Here is a 17,483-nt window from a genome sequence, read left to right on the forward strand (position 1 = left end):
ACACCAGCGTCAAGCCCATTTGCCAGTTAGGCGTTCATGCATTTCTATTCCAACAGTAGATTCAATATTTACTGAGCAACTTCAAAAGAGCATTCGCCGCCATTAGCTCATAAGTTAGCTTGTTAAAGAAAGAGAACTGTGTTTAAAATACATATTTATATATATATTACAAAGGACATATGCATAAGTTTCCCTATGCATCCAAAGCCTAAAGTCATCCTAGTTTTTTTTTTTTAAAAGGACAATTTCTCACAAACTCAATAATAAGAAAGAAAGCAAGTGATCTTACCCGGTCTGGCATAAACGAGCTTGTAGGTAGCAAGCGCCGCGCTCTGACCAGCATGCGCGTGAATGATATCCTTCCGCATATCACGTACCGAATTTTTATGTTACATACATATTCACGAAAAAATACAAATGTATTTGCGAATTTTATATATATAGTTTGTATTTGTGTTCATTTTTTCAACATTGTGAGTGGTATTCTATAACATATGACGCTCTAGTTTGAGCGGAAGGATATAGTTCACCAGGCGGGTGCTGTATGACCATCGTTTTCGATGGTCTTGTAGCGACTGTACGGTGGCTGCAAAGGGACTTCAGGCTTAGAAGCGAAAGACATGTACTGGGTTCTATAAATGCTTGAAAAATAGGCAGTTGTAGAGAATTTTCTCACTACTTTGGTCACTCAATAATTCCCGACAACTTTTATTACGATAATATAAAAATATATTATACATTGATTTATTTAGTAGTTTTTCTGCGTCAAATAAACGCCTAAACAGAATGGCTGTGGGTGAGAATAAACCTAATCAAAATTAATATTTATCAAATTATCAACATGTGAACAATAAATTCCGTGAATAAAGGTGTTTTTTTCTATGTACGTTTGATGGTGTTTTCGTTTGTACCACAAGATGGCAGCATACTAAAGGTTTCCATGTGCATAGACTTTCGAGCCCGAACCTGTTGCTCCAATTCACCGTTTCATCACCAATTACGTGTACAAAGACATATTTTTTCAGAAGGTAGCATGGTGGAATCATGGTGATTAGTTCTACCTAAGAGTTCTGAGGTTCGGGATTTGAATCTCAGTTCCAGCCTTCCTGTATGGAGTTTGCTTGTGGTTTCTATCACTTACCAAATACTGTACATGCATGTTTGGTTAATTGATAACTGTAAATTGAGTCTTCTTCTTTCCCTTTCGGCTTGTCCCTTTAGGGGTCACCACAGCGCATCATCCTTTTCCATGTAAGCCTATCTCCTGCATCCTCCTCTCGAACACCAACTGCCCTCATGTCTTCCCTCACGACATCCATCAATCTTTTCTTTCGTCTCCATCTTCATCATCCTTCTACCAATATACTCACTATTTCTCCTCTGGATGTGTCCAAACCATCAAAGTCTGCTCTCTCTAACTTTGTCTCCAAAACATCGAACCTCGGCTGTCACTCTGATGAGCTCATTTCTAATTTTATCCAACCTGGTCACTCCGAGAGCGAACCTCAACATCTTCATTTCCCCCACCTACAGCTCTGCTTCCTGTTGTCTCTTCAGTGCCACTGTCTCTAATCCGCACATCATGGCTGGCCTCACCACTGTTTTATAAACTTTGCCCTTCATCCTAGCAAAGACTCTTCTGTAACATAACACACCTGACACCTTCCTCCACCATTCCAACCTGCTTGGACCCGTTTCTTCACTTCCTGACCACACTCACCATTGCTCTGGAAGGTTGACCCCAAGTATTTAAAGTCCTCCACCCTTGCTATCTCTTCTCCCTGTAGCCTCACTCTCTCCCCCACCACCCCTCTCATTCATGCACATATATTCTGTCTTACTTCGGCTAATCTTCCTTCCTCTGCTTTCCAGTGCATGCCTCCATCTTTCTAACTGTTCCTCCATCTGCTCCCTACTTTCACTGCAGATCACAATGTCATCTGCAAACATTATGGTCCACGGGGATTTCAGTCTAACCTCATCTGTCAGCCTATCCATCAGCACTGCAAGCAGGAAAGGGTTCAGGGCTGATCCCTGATGGAGTCCCACCTCCACCTTAAATTCATCTGTCACACGTACAGCACACGTACAGCTACTCTTTCCCATAACTTCATTGTGTGGCTCATCAACTTTATTCCTCTATAGTTCCCACAGCTCTGCACATCACCCTTGTTCTTAAAACTAGGCACCAGCACACTTTTCCTCCATTCCTCAGGCATCTTCTCATGTGCTAGAATTCTATTGAACAAGCTGGTCAAAAACTCCACAGCCACAGCCTAGATGCTTCCATACCTCCACAGGAATGTCATCAGGACCTACTGCCTTTCCATTTTTCATCCTCTTTAATGCCTTTCTAACTTCCCCCTTATTAATCATTGCCACTTTCTGGTCCACCACACTTGCCTCTTCTACTCTCCCTCCTCTCTCAATTTCCTCATTCATCAACTCCTCGAAGTATTCTTTCCATCTAGCTAGCACACTGCTGGCACCAGTCAACATATGTCCATCTCTATCCTTAATCACCCTAACCTGCTGCACATCCTTCCCATCTCTATCCCTCTGTCTGGCCAGCCTGTATAGATCATTTTCTCCTTCTTTAGTGTCCAACCTGCCATACATGTCATCATATGCCTCTTGTTTGGCCTTTGCCACCTCTACCTTTACCCTGTGTCGCATCTCCATGTATTCCTTTCACCTCTCCTCGGTCCTCTCAGTGTCCCACGTCTTCTTAGCTAACCTTTTTCCTTGTATGATTTCCTGTACTTTTAGGTTCCACCACCAAGTCTCCTTCGCTCCTTTCCTGCCAGAAGATACACCAAGTACTCTCCTGCCTGCCTCTCTGATCACCTTGGCTGCAGTGGTCCAGTCTTCTGGAAGCTCCTATTGTCCACCGAGAGCCTGCCTCACCTCTTCCTTAAAAGCTGCACAACACTCATCCTGTTTCAGCTTCCACCACATGGTTCTCTGCTCTGCCTTTGTCTTCCTAACCTTCCTCCCCACCACCAGAGTCACCTTACACACCACCATCCTATGCTGTCTACCCACTCTCCCCTACCACAACCTTACAGTCAGTAACCTCCTTCAGATTACATCGTTTGCACAAGATCTAATCCACCTGCGTGCTTCTACCTCCGCTCTTGTAGGTCACCCTCTGTTCCTGCCCCTTCTGGAAAAAAGTGTTCACTACAACCATTTGCATCCTTTCTGCAAAGTCTACCGCCATCTGTCTCTCCAAGTTCCTTTCCTGGATGCCTTACTTACCCATCACTTCTTCGTCACCTCTATTTCCTTCACCAACATGTCCATTACAATCTGCACCAATCACGACTCTCTCTCTGTCTGGGATGCTCAGAACTACTTCATCTAGCTCCTTCCAGAATTTCTCTTTCACCTCAAGGTCACATCCTACCTGTGGAGCATAGCCACTAATCACATTACACTTAACACCCTCAATTTCAAGTTTCAGCCTCATCACTCAATCTGATACTCTTTTCACCTCCAAGACATTCTTAGCCAACTCTTCTTTTAAAATAACACAGACTCCATTTCTCTTCTCATCTACGCCAGGGTAAAATAATTTAAACCCTGCCCCTAAACTTCTAGCCTTACTCCCTTTCCACCTGGTCTCCTGGACACGCAATATATCAACCTTTCTTCTAATCATCATGTCAACCAACTCCCGAGATTTTCATTTTCATTCAAAGTCCCCACATTCAGTTCTAGGCTCTGTGCTTTCCTCTTCTCTTTCTGCCGAAGAACCCGCTTTCCACCTCTTCTTCTTCGACTTCGACCAAGAGTAGGCTGAATTTCCAACGGCGCCCTGCAGGTTGACGGGACCGGTGGCAGACGTTGTTAACCCGAGCCACGACCGATCCGGTATGGAATTCTTTGGATGAACGCTCATATTTGTTTGGGAAAGTTTTAAGCCGGATGCCCTTCCTGATACAACCCTTTGCATTTATCCGGGCTTGGGACCGGCCTACAGTTTGCACTGGCATGTGCCCCTATATGGCTGCATTGGTATGAATGTGAGTGTGAATGTTTATCTCTGTATTTTTTTTTTAATTTAGGTTGGGATATGCTCCAGCTCCCAAGTGACCCTATTGAGGACATCTGCCATAGAAAAGGTTGGGATTGATTGATTTACTTATAGTTTGAGGAAGTGCTGAATGATTACCATCAGCATTTTAGCAATAAGCAAATGAGTAACTTCAGACTCACAAGTTTGGGGTCAAAAGCAAAGAAATCCACTGTTAAGTATCCAATTGCAAGCCATGTTGTTGTCTGTTCAATTCATCTTTAAAATGATCCCCTTCTAAATGTCAGGAAGATCAAATATTCTTGTTTTTTTTTTGTTTTGTTTTGTTTTGTTTTTTGTTATTTCAGTATTAAGTATTGGCCAGGCTAATTCGAAAAACGATCAAATTGCCTTTGTAATAGCAGGGACAATAATGAAGTCTTGATTTATTATGCGATCCGTCGGCCTATCTCCCCCGCTCCTTGTGTCACTGGTGGTCTTTAATTAGCAATTGTCTCTGTCAGTACACCCACTGGTAAGAGGCAGCGGAAGAGAATATTCCTTTCACCAAATGTCCCACAATCTTGAAGATAATTGACATTGCTTGTTGTCTTTCACACACTGCTCCCCCGGTTATGATGACTGCTAAATGAGATATGTCACAGGCTTGCAAGACTCTTGTTTGTTTCATTATCTAAGGGACTTTTTTTTTCTGAAGAGGGGTGAAGAAAAAAACACTGGCTCACAATCTATAAAAGACCACTCATATGTCCATTAGACTTGTGTGTTCTCAGTACAGTGAAACAGTCTGTTGATGACCTCTAAGTGCAGCCAGCTCACACAGCGAGAAGTGCACTCTCCTGTAGACTGAATCCTCAACAATACACTGAAAACCTATTCATGCATCTAAAGCCGTTCTCCTTTCATGGTCTGCATAATAAACTGTTATCTGTGCTTCGAGCAGACTAACTAGCCATCCTATATTTTTATGAGCAATGTTTGTAATGCAAATCTGTATTATTATTTTTGTTTTCAATTAATTATAGAGTCATCCACCCCACCCACCCACCCATTTTTATGAAGTGTAATAGCACAGCTGTCCCCTACCGTTTGTGTTTGTCACCTAGTAACCAGTAAACAGATTTCCATTTTTTTCTCGTCTTTCATATGTAGAACCTGTTTGTAAAGGCGTTCAATCCTAATCAACAAAGTGGAGGTGTTGATATATACCATAGCTATCGTCATAGTTTTATATATGGATGGAGGACAGTAACACAAAAATGTCTGCATTATTATTGTGCAATGTTTGTGATGTTTGAATAATGCAAAATGCAATAAAGTTCCTCAGAGTAAATTTGTGTAGTGCATTATTCACTGGCTGCCAATTGTTAGGTAGGTAGGTAGTCTGAGTGATACTTCAAACTAAAGGTCTTGATGAGGACAATTTTCATCAATATTCCCTAAAACGATGATGTGATGGGCAGCAAGGTAGAATTAGCATGTCTGCCTCATAGTTCTAAGCTTTGGGTTTCGAATCTCGGCTGTGGCCTTCTTGTGTGTGATTGTTGTTTGTCTATATGTACCCTGCGATTGGCTGGTGATCAGTCCAAGATGTACCACGCCTCTCCCTCCAAAGTCAGCTGGGAAAGGCTGATAGATATATATATATATATATATATATATATATATAGTTTGCATGTTCTCCCCGTGCCTGCGTGGGTTTTCTCCGGGCACTCCGGTTTCCTCCCACATCCCAAAAACATGCATTAATTGGAGACTCTAAATTGCCCATAGGCATGACTGTGAGTGCGAATGGTTGTTTGTTTCTATGTGCCCTGCGATTGGCTGGCAACCAGTTCAGAGTGTACCCCGCCTCCTGCCCGATGACAGCTGGGATAGGCTCCAGCACGCCCGCGACCCTAGTGAGGAGAAGCGGCTCAGAAAATGGATGGATATATATATATATATATATATATATATATATAAAACCCTGGCAGTGGCAGAAAGGGGACAATGCAATTTCATAAAACACATGACGTACACATGGTTAAAAAAGCCAGAATTAGCCAGAAGGCTAGTTTGCATCTGTAGTCCCCTGGCCATGATGTAAAAAAGCAGTAAAATACATCTACAAGACAATATACTACAGGATACATAATCAAAGACTTACTGTACTATTAAGAGAGAATAAAACCACAAATCGTTTGATCATAACATGAAAACATCATGACATACTTGTCTTTTTGACCAGTTTTACTGGGGGAGGCTGGGTCTGGGGGTTTTGTCAGTGGGGACAGTTTTAAACATATGCGGACACTGATAAAACATATATGTGAACTTTCTGCTACTTACTTTTTCCAAATAGGCTTGTTACTTTTGATGAAGACACATTTGATGATTGAGATCTTGCGGGCTTAATGGGGTAGAAACAGAGACAGCAGTGACATGGATGAACGTGAACCTGCGATGATGCAGTAGATTCGGAGAAGCAAGATATTCCCAAGCCGTGGTCTTATTGAAGGGAACTGGTTGATGTTGTCGGCTCCAAGAATGATTTGTGGCCAATGCAATGAAAGCCACCAGCTTCTGGAATTCAAAAACACAAATAAGGAGTATTTTTTTATTTTTGTTTCAGTTGCTATCATATCATGGCAAATTTAGCATGTTATTCTCCGTTCGCAATGTAAGCAAAGCTATGGGAACACGTTGTTTTGATAGCATTAAAGTTGAACAAATTCTAGCTAGCTCTAGACCTGAACAACTGCATGTGACAGGTAACATGATTTTTTCTTCTTCTTTTCAGTCCAAGCACTATGCAAGAGGAAAACTATTGTTTTGTGCCAATTTATCAAAATCTTTATTGTATATAAGTGACAGTAAAAAACATTTTTTTTGTACTTAGGTATATTTTAGAGTCTGGATTCCCCCCCCCCCTTTTAAGTACTAGAGCTGAATCAGTACTTACATTAACTAGTGATTTAAAAAAACAGAAGTATTAGTATCTCTACTTCTAAAGAACATTGTGTGAGTGCTTTTGCCACCTCTCATTTGTATCCATCTTAACAAAGCCATGGCATACATACATATATATATATATAAAGTTTCTTACGAGTCTCAGAATCCCCCATCTTTTAGATTGAAGTGCATCCATATGTGTGTCTGTGCTGTTCTTAAGCAACTGTATCATTTGGAGGCCATGGTCAAAGCTCAGTAGTATGTCTTTCAATCTGCCCACCAGGATTTGTTGACCTTTCACAAGCAGGCAGACAGCTGCTGCTAATTGTTTACGAGTCCACACTCTGGACTGGTTTGCAAGTCAAACAAACACGTGGTTCACGCCAATGTTGCATATGACTTTTGGTTCTCTTCTGACAAATTCCCCTATTGGTAACATATCCTCTGTTATTTGCTGAAAACAATAATTAGTTGATAGGGGCCGGAAGAAGATCTATTGATACATTTGTTGGCATATGTGAATTGAATCATGAAATTATCATATATATTAAAGATGGGATTGACTCCCCTCGTCTTTGCTTAATGAAGCGCGGAAACAGATCAATAAATGTGTCACCCAGCTGGCTGCTGACGTCAGCCTACTACAGCCAATCCCGGGCATTCTCTTGACACCTTTTTTTTTTTTTTTTTGGGTAATCCTCTTGTCCGATCAGCGCCACACTGCGCTCTGTTTGCGCCAAGAATAGTCCCATAAACAAGTCACATTAACCGGGCTTACGCAGACAGAGAAAGACTCAGCCTTGAACGGATTTTCCGTGGAGATTGTGCTGTTTCGTGTATTTGATCCATTTGTTATTTTCATTTAGACATGGGACTCTTTTATAAAACGACTAGTTCAGAATTATACGTGCGTAATTTGTAACGGTGTGCGTATTACGCACAGACTGGATGGTTTCGTAGATTGTTTCTTTATCGCAATTGTTTTCGCATCTGCTTAAGGCGATCTTTGCAGGTATGTTTTCACTATTTCAGGGCTTTGTCGTGTTCTGTGCGCTGGGCTGTCGGCACCAAGCGAGCGGCCAAGCGGACGACGGTAAGCGGTACATTTGCCGAGCAGTGCCTCTCGTCGGCGACACCAGCTGCCCGGTGACCTTGTTACCCGAATTCAACGCCGGGGGTCAGGAAGAGGAGCTCCGCAACACCGTAATGCAGCTCCGAGAGACTATTCTGCAGCAGAAAGAAACCATTTTCAAGCAATTAGGCACCATCAACGAACTGACCACCAAATTGTCCCTGTGCGCATCAACCACCGATGACAGAAAGTACGAAAAGGGGGGTCCTTGGGGCAAAGGGAAGCAAAACACAATGGGAGACGTCCCCAGAGATCCAAATGACACCGTGGAGAACCTTGGCAAAACAATGCAGGGGCTCAAGGACCGGCTGGAGAACCTGGAGGTAAATTCGTCACTCACAATGCTGCCAATGCGTAAAAACCCATCGATGCTATTACTGGAGATTACATGAGCAACAACTTCATGAAGAAATATTATATGATCATCCATGTGAGTCAGGCGTCACATATGCCTTCACTGAACATGTATTCATATTTTGATTGTATTACTTAGCATTATTTATGCATTTTTTTGTTTCTATTCCGTTCCCACCCCAAAACAACTTGGAGTAATTAGGAATATTATTGTAGATGCATGGTAAAACTGCACTATATCACGTTGAGACCTGTTTCTAATATTTTGCCAATCATAAGCAAATAAGGTAACCAAAATGTAAAATAAACAGATAAACAACTCTCAATATGATGCAGTGTAATTCGTCACCACAACAAACCATACTAATAAACATAGTGCTAAATTAATACCTGCCTGACAGTCAATATGAGCACTGAACTATTACTTCAGTGGCCCTGAACCTTTGGGCTCAGGGTCACATCTGGTTTTCAAAACTGACAGATGGGTCTCGCCATTTGAATATGAGGTGAAAAAAGTCCAATATATATGCAATATGTAAAATTCTTTATTTACTCATGCAATTTTATTATGTATACAAGCTATGTCTGAAAAGCTTCAGGACTGTCCCCAAGAGATCAATTTCTAAAACTACAACGTGATATAGTGCAGTTTTACCATACAGCTACAATAATATTTTATATTTTCTCCTCATGTGGGCCAGATACACAACCAGCACATCTACAAAACGAATCCTGCTGCGTTGGCTTCATTCAGTGCGCGACAAAAGGCGAGAGTTGTGGCAGGACAACGCAAGATACTCATGATATATGTATATATATATATATATATATATATATATATATATATATATATATATATATATATATATATATATATATATATATATATGCTGCATGTTTGATCATATAATCTAGGTCAATATATTTCATAAATCGCTCTTCTTAACGAGTCCATTTGACCGACAGTGTAACAGGGAGGCTAATCCATTAACTAATCGTAACATCTCATTGGGTTGCACTGGTATAACTAAAGTTGAATTGGTGAATGTTTAAACTCTCATAAATAGACAAATCAACGTAAATCTCAGCAAAAGTCATAAAATACACCAAGACAAATAATAATTATCATTCAAAACAGATACATTTTACATACAAACCATGGAAAGTCGAATCTAGAATAATCATTGAGTGAAAAACACATAAGAAATTGTATTTGTATATATGTATGTATGTATTATTATTTATTTTTATTTTTGTTATTATTATTATTACTTTAATCCAGAAATTGTCCCATTCAAATATAAGATCTCTTCTACCAGGGAGTCCTGGGCCAATATGGACTGATATTGTACAAGCAGTTGTGAGAGAATTAATCAAATAGTACCCATGTCTTTAAATTAGAATTGAATCACAGTTTTATGTATACCCAATCATTACAAATACATACTCCTAAATATCCAATAGCTAAATAAAAGGTGAGTTGCAAAGATGGTACTGCATGCAACGGGTCAATAAAATACTCAAAATTCTACAATAGCTACATTTGTAGGCCAGTCAGACGCATGTAGAAAAACTGCTGTGAAGTCAAAAGCGTCTCCCGCTGCTAACTGTCCGTGATCAGCTGTGTCCACTTCCTCCTCATCCATCTTTAGCAACAGCAGATGCGGGCCAACATATCCGGCGCGTCGTTCCCCAGCGAGCTGCGTGACTTGCTGCAGCGTCGCCTGGTCGAGCTGGAGAAACAGCTCCTGAGGAAAGTCAGCAACCTGGAGGAGGAGAAGAGCATGCTGTCCAACGCCACGGCAGCATACCGGCTCAAGACGGAAAGTACGCTCAATGCGCTGGTGGAGAGGATAAGTGAGCTGGAAAAAGGTAATGTGACAATGCTAAATGTGACGGAAAGATTTTTCATACATTTTATTGAAAAATACATTCTCAATGGCTTGAATGGATGCCAATAAACTGGTACCAGCTTGAACTATAGAACAAACATTGTGAGCCAGGTAATCACTCAGGTTGGGACCTCATACCTCACATACTGTAGGTGTATGTTCTTCTGGGTGAATAAACAAAAATTGCCACTGACGGACACTTGAAATTTTGTTGAAGGTCGATCCATTCATCTATTTTCTCTACTGCTTATCATAGGCCTTTCTTTTCTGCTGGTCCAAACACCATCAAAAGAACTGACCAACAATTACAACATAGTATTGGTTGTACATAACTGTATTAATTCATTCCTAACAGTCTATTCTCTTCATTTTTCTTGGCTGCACTGTTTCCTGTATGTACTGTATATAGATAATGATGTCCAGTCAGATTTCAGCCTTTATGTTCTACCATGTCAATATAATCCGCACAGCGCATTGAGAATCAATTTAAACTATAGTTGCAATTGGACTGTTTCTTTCACCAGTCAGATTTCAAATTTGCCTCACATCAGCAACATCAGCATTTTTCTGTCCTCTGGTTAGTCAGAGCGAAACTCGTTATAGCCAGGTTCAACTAAAAAAATACTTCTGTAACAATCTGCACACGTTAATAGAATTAATAAGCATCTCTTTTGAGTACAATGTATTTTATTTGAATGTTTAATGCTGTTGTCATGTTAGTAGATCAATATTGATCCTACACTGCTCAAGATGATATACATGGCACAGTTGCATGCTGTTATATTGTGCTTTGTAAAGTATTGATGGTTTCCATAATTGCGACGTGATCGTGGTATTAAGAGGTGGATTAAGTCGGCTAAACCCCCACTGAAGGCCCAAGTTCCAAATGCACAGCCCGCCACTGATAAAAAGCATACGGTATAGTATACTCGTGTTTTTCTTTAATTTCAACAGTTGATAAGCAATAAATTAAGAATCAACAAACTACATATGAGCAATACACTCTGAAGGACATGCTACATTTACATAGGGCATCCCTTGCATGGGCATAAGTATTGGAACTAGCGCTGTCACAATTTAATCTTTTTAGAACCGATTATCTTATAGATATTTCGTCAAGCTCTTGAGTAGTCGCTGCCCGTCATTATATTTACATTGTGCATCTAATAGTGTCTTCAAAAATCACTTACGGATGACCCTCTGTTGTTTTTGGCCAAGTTTATCAGTGGCCCAACACTTCGTCCATCTGCAATAAATGTCCACGTGAAACATTGGTTCCGGTGGTGTAAACATGGTTACAGGAATTTTTTTCCCCTTCTTTTTTTGGTGGGGGGTCCTGGTGGATCCTTGAGGCAGAACATCTGCGATGACCTATTTTTGAAGTCAACTTAGCCGAGTTATTAATTTTTTTTCCCCAGCCCCAATTGGAACACCTGGTGTGAAGGCATGTGAGGTAGTGGCATTTTTTTGTCTGTTCATCTAGTAGGCGAACTTTTATGGGCTGGGTCATTCATGGAAAAACACATTGAACAGACCAAAATACTAAATACTAAAACTACTAAAGTAAACAAAACTGGAACATGGAGAATCATTCATTGTCAATGTCTGCTGCAATTGACTGGCAACCAGTCCAGGGTGATTCCTGCTTCTCAGTCAAAGTCAACTAGTATACAATAGGCTCTAGCTCACCCGCACCCCTGAAAAGTTTAAGCAGTATAGAAAATGGATGCATACAAAAAACAAAAACGCACAATTCAACAATATACTGTAGGTGACCCATTTATCTGCTCTACATGGACAGGTGGGGAAGACTTCAAGTCCCCTGAGCAGTTCAAGCTCTCCCTTCCCCAGCGTACAAACTATTTGTACGGCCGCATCATTAAGAGCCTCCCGGAGATGTATGCGTTCACGCTCTGCATGTGGATCAAGTCCAGTGCCACTCCGGGCATCGGGACACCCTTCTCCTACGGTGTACCCGGACAAGCCAATGAGATTGTGCTGATCGAGTGGGGAAATAACCCAATTGAACTGCTCATCAATGACAAGGTTGAGTCATCACCGCTTTTATGAATAAGATAACTGTCATCGTCTATCTAATGGGCTTTGATGTAAAGGTCGCACAGCTGCCCTTGGAGGTACGTGACGGAAGGTGGCACCACATCGGCATCTCCTGGACCACTAGAGATGGCCAGTGGGAGGCCTATCAAGATGGAGAAAAGCAAGGGACCGGAGACAACCTGGCAGCATGGCACCCTATAAAACCAGGAGGGGTGATCATCCTGGGCCAGGAGCAGGTATCACAGGAACATACAGTAGCCGCAGTGAAAACTTCCCTGCTGAATTAACTGATGACAATATAATAACTGAAAAGATGACATAGGTTATTTAAACTGACGCTACTGTCTGTCTTTGAGTAAATAATGCTTTTTTATTTATTTATTTATTTATTTATTTATTTTAATGGACTGGACTGTTGCAATCCAACATGCTAGAGATCAGATTAGCAATGTCTTGGTACATACATTTTATATCACATTTAGATGGACAGATCATTCCATAGCAATGTAGATTTATAGTTAATGGTTTTAAAATAAATTTTCCAAAAATTGTAGCTTGAAGTGGTGTGGATGCCAGATATCAGATTATAGCATTTCTAATATTTTGATTAGTCTTTGCACTATGTTTATTGTTTTTGTTTTTATAAAAAAAATTTGGGGGGGGGGGTGGCCAACCTCCCTCCTGCTTCTTAAGGCACATATTTAACAAACAGATACCATACTACAAATAATGCTGTTGTCTCCAGGACGTTGTAGGTGGACGCTTTGACGCCGGACAGGCCTTCGTGGGAGAACTCAGTCAAGTCAATATTTGGGACCGTGTTCTCAAGCCAGCCGAGATCCAGTCTATGGCCAACTGTACGTCATACTTGCCGGGTAACGTGATCTCATGGATGGCGAGCAATATCGAGGTGTTTGGGAGGGGAGCCTTCAAGAGGCCCTTGGAGATGTGTCAGGAGCGTCTGCCTAATAACTAAACTCTTAGCATCTGCCTTTTGTGTTAACTAGCTGCTACTTCCGCGCATTTATTTTTTTTCCAATTACTGTGAGACAGTTTATGGAAGCTGTGAAAAACAACATTGTGACTGTTGCAAATAACACTGGATGTGCAAATTAGGGCACACATCACTGGCTACATGCTTTCTGTTTCTGCTGCCTGGTATCAAGTCACTTCAGTCCAGGGTTCCCTCATGTATTACCATCACCTTACTATATGTACCCCATCCCTAGAGACTTTGAGGTGATGAAAATCCACTCGAGCTTCGCGCAGAGGCACACAACCGTACAAACTCTGCTGATACAAATACAGTACATGGAAAGACCCAGACTGGCGTTGACATGTGAGCTTCTGTTGCGTGCCGTGCAAGAGAAAGTAGGAGAGAAGATTATCTCAGAGGTCTGGCTAATGTTATGGCTATTGCTTAACAGTAGAATCGGTTTGGAGCCAAAATCAATCACATGTTGTATCCTGACATGATTAGTCATGAGATTAGTCTACTCGATTCGCACTTGAGGAAAAAAAAGACAAAATTGATACTTTGCATGGACATGATACCAGTGATACTACTAAATCTATCACAGTGCTTTTTTTTCCCTACTTGCCTTGTTCATCTGAGCAAAACCCATTTAAATGGAGATTTGTGTTTATTGCATCATTGTATTGTTCTAAAAGACTTGGTCTATATAGTTGCAGTGGATTGTATATGTAATTATTAGCACAGCTAGGGTATAACAACTGAACTATGAACTACTTCTAATGTGTTTGTGGTATGTGTCATATAGTGTAATTGCCCTGCAATGTTTTGCACGTAGCTGTTTTGCACGTTAAACTCTACATAATTGTTTGTGTGGCCTTTATAGGGACTAAAGTGCCAACAATTAATCTGTTTGTACTAAAATAACTTTGCCAATCAGTGTGCAAAATAAAAAGATCTACTGCCTAAATGAATGTTTGCCAAATTGATTTGTTGATTGATTGGTTGATTTTTTTGTCAAAAAAATTATATTTCCATGGAATCATTTTAAAACAGGGTAAGAACAGTTTTTGGGCATTGAGTAGTCTTTCAATTTTAAGAGTTCATTGTAATAACTAGTTTAAATATAATTACAGTATATTGAAGGTGTATTCCCGCCACCCCCCCGCAATTTTGATTACACATTTCAACAAAGGGAGGATTATTTCCATCAAGAAATAATAATTCTTAATGAGTAGGTTATTTTTGTTTTAAATACTCATATTATTATTATTAGTATTATTAGTATTATTAGTATTATTATTGTTATGTTAGAGCGTCAGCCTCACAGTTCTGAGGAGCGGGGTTCAATCCCCGTCCCCGCCTGTGTGGAGTTTGCATGTTCTCCCCGTGCCTGCGTGAGTTTTCTCCGGGCACTCCGGTTTCCTCCCACATCCCCAAAACATGCATTAATTGGGGACTCTAAATTGCCCAGATGTGTGAATGTGAGTGCGAATGTTGTTTGTTTGTATGTGCCCTGCGCTTGGTTGGCAACCAGTTCAGGGTGTACCCCGCCTCCTGCCCGATGACAGCTGGGATAGGCTCCAGCACGCCCGTGACCCTAGTGAGGAGAAGCGGCTCAGAAAATGGATGGATATTATTATTATTATTATCATGTGCCAATCCTCAGTTGTAGGTGGTGACACATGTAGTCATTTTCAAGTATCGAATGGAATTTTTTACCTGCAACCCCAACTTTTTTTTTTTTTTTCATGTTGCTATTATTGATATTTTGAGAACAGTCTAAGGCAAAACAGGGCAACCTGATCGGAAGTGTATTCATTTAAGCATATGGCATCCACACAGAAGTTTAAAGTCATCTGCTGCCCTGTTTGTGGTAACTGTCAGGTACGATAAGGGACGTGGGTGTGACATATGTAGTCTATAACATAAGCTCAGCGGGATCTTTTCACTGAGCTGGCTTGGCTTCAGGACAACAACAGGTGGCGTGGGTGGCATTAGCAACGCTTAACAGAGGGAGAGGCCAAAAGGTCAATGGTGACATGGCAGACGTTCGTCCTCGGACTCTTTCTGGCCACTTGAAACACTCACAGATCATTTATATAAACCAGAAAAGTGTATTTAGGACGGGTTTTATTTGTTGTTGTTTTTTGTTTAGTTTAGTTTTTTGTTTTTTTTTCTTCATTATGAAACTTCTCAGGTCTCAAAAATAAATGTAATAATTTTACTATTAAAATAAGAGTTTCAAATTCTTATTGCTGGTACATTGGTTAGTAAAATAAGAAAAACATCTTTCATTGTCTATAATAATAATATTGCTTGGCTCTTCTCTTACTTTGTGATTTGTGAAGTGCTTGTACAAACTATTGTAATCTGTATGATAACTTTAAGAGCTTTTCCTTAAAGTCTGTTAAATAAAATGTATGTATTCTTTTTAAAATTCTTTGTTTATTCATTTATATCATTAAATAGTTGGTTTGTTGTTATAAATATGAGGAAAATGAAAATACATATTATATTACGTTTTATTTATTTTACTAAATAACTGTTTAATTTACTATAAATAATTTTACATTCACCATGAGTGTGTATGTTTGTTTGAAATGTGACTTATGATCAGTCTCCACCTCTCGCTTAATGTCAGCCGGAATAGGCTGCAGCTCAGCAAAGACCCTAATGAGGATGGATGGATGGATGAATGGATGAATGGTGTTAATCACATACTTAATTAGTTTGGCCTTCATGTTGCTTACTTTCATTCATTCATCTTCCATTCCGCTTATCCTCACTAGCGTGCTGGAGCCTGGATAGGTGGGGTACACCCCGAACTGGTCGCTAGCCAATCGCAGGGCACATATAAACAAACAACCATTCGCACTCACATTCACACCTACGGGCAATTTAGAGTCCTCAATTAACCTACCCTGCATGTTTTTGGGATGTGGGAGGAAACCGGAGTACCCGGAGAAAACCCACGCAGGCACGCGGAAAACATACAAACTCCCCACAGGCAGGGCCGGGATTTGAACCCCAGTCCTCAGAACTGTGAGGCAGATGTGCTAACCAGTGCCGCTGTTACTTACTTGATTCACATAATGAATTTGGATACATAGCAGTGGCACAAGAAGAAATTGTACTAGCAATAACAACAAGAACAATTCACTGCAATAGTGTTTTAGATGGAACATTTTGTCATGAAGCTACTTGTTCTTTGTATTACTAGACACATTTTGAGATGAGTCTATAAAGGGTGTCAAGGTTCCTCACGAATGGCCATTAGCAGGGGCGAGTCTAGGATCAGCAGTTTAGGGGGGCTGAGATCGTACATTTTTGTTGATAAAATGTTATATTTGAACACAGTACTTTGTGGTTATGCACTTTTCTAGCTTGTTTAAAAATGGTAAACAGTAAAATGAGTTAATGAATGGATGAAATAATTAATTAATTAATGTTTTAGGGGTGCTGCAATTCAATTTAGGGGTGCTTGAGCACCCCCAGAAATGGAAGACAGGCCTATGGTCATTAGACATAGCTAAGGAAGCCCAGTTATATTCCTTTTTGATGATCTCCTCATGTTTTACAGTAACGAAATCATATACCTGTATGAGTAATAATCAATATTTTCACATTAAATATCAAACAAACAGCTATGAGCAATTTTAATCCTCACTTGTAGCCATACACATAGACCAAATTTAAAACTCAGCATAAGATGAGGTCAAAGTCGAAGATTACCATAGCAACCAAAAGCTCCCCGACTGTGTCTCGGTCATGATACATTCATTACGGATGTCACCATTATTAATGACCAGGGACGAGCTGTCATTAGAAAGACGCTTGAAAAACTCCACTGTTTTTCATCACAGCTGGTGAAGATTCCTCAAGTGACATTTTGTGTCATTTTATTGTTAATATGCCTTCCTTTTTCTCTTTTTTAAACTATTGTATTGTATTTTGCAACATTTGTTTCCCAGTACGAGTGCTTAATGTCATGTGTCTTGTCATGCTGAATGTGTGTTTCTTGTGGTACATTCGCTTGATGACGCCAATGTTCAATAATCAGTAATTCCACAAATAAACCCACACATTTGCAAGCATTAC

General features: G+C 40.4%; 2 protein-coding genes across 2 annotated transcripts in view; one reads left to right on the forward strand and one right to left on the reverse strand.

Moving 5' to 3' along the window:
- The window catches only part of trrap (transformation/transcription domain-associated protein), a 78,715-nt gene extending 78,358 nt beyond the window's left edge, over nt 1-357 (reverse strand). Inside the window, exon 1 of the mRNA XM_061756194.1 lies at nt 290-357. The gene's annotated coding sequence lies outside the window, so the exon portion shown is untranslated. The remainder of the gene's footprint in view (nt 1-289) is intronic.
- Nucleotides 358-7,714: 7,357 nt separating this feature from the next.
- On the forward strand, nt 7,715-14,352 carry nptx2b (neuronal pentraxin IIb). The gene is made up of 5 exons (XM_061756828.1): nt 7,715-8,428; nt 10,112-10,331; nt 12,153-12,397; nt 12,466-12,645; nt 13,155-14,352. The coding sequence occupies exons 1-5, from the start codon at nt 7,988-7,990 to the stop codon at nt 13,383-13,385; spliced, it is 1,317 nt and encodes a 438-aa protein (XP_061612812.1). The 5' UTR covers nt 7,715-7,987; the 3' UTR covers nt 13,386-14,352.
- The last annotated feature ends 3,131 nt before the right edge of the window (nt 14,353-17,483 follow it).

This window comes from Phyllopteryx taeniolatus, chromosome 19 (genome assembly GCF_024500385.1).
Source record: "Phyllopteryx taeniolatus isolate TA_2022b chromosome 19, UOR_Ptae_1.2, whole genome shotgun sequence".
Classification (NCBI taxonomy): domain Eukaryota; kingdom Metazoa; phylum Chordata; class Actinopteri; order Syngnathiformes; family Syngnathidae; genus Phyllopteryx; species Phyllopteryx taeniolatus.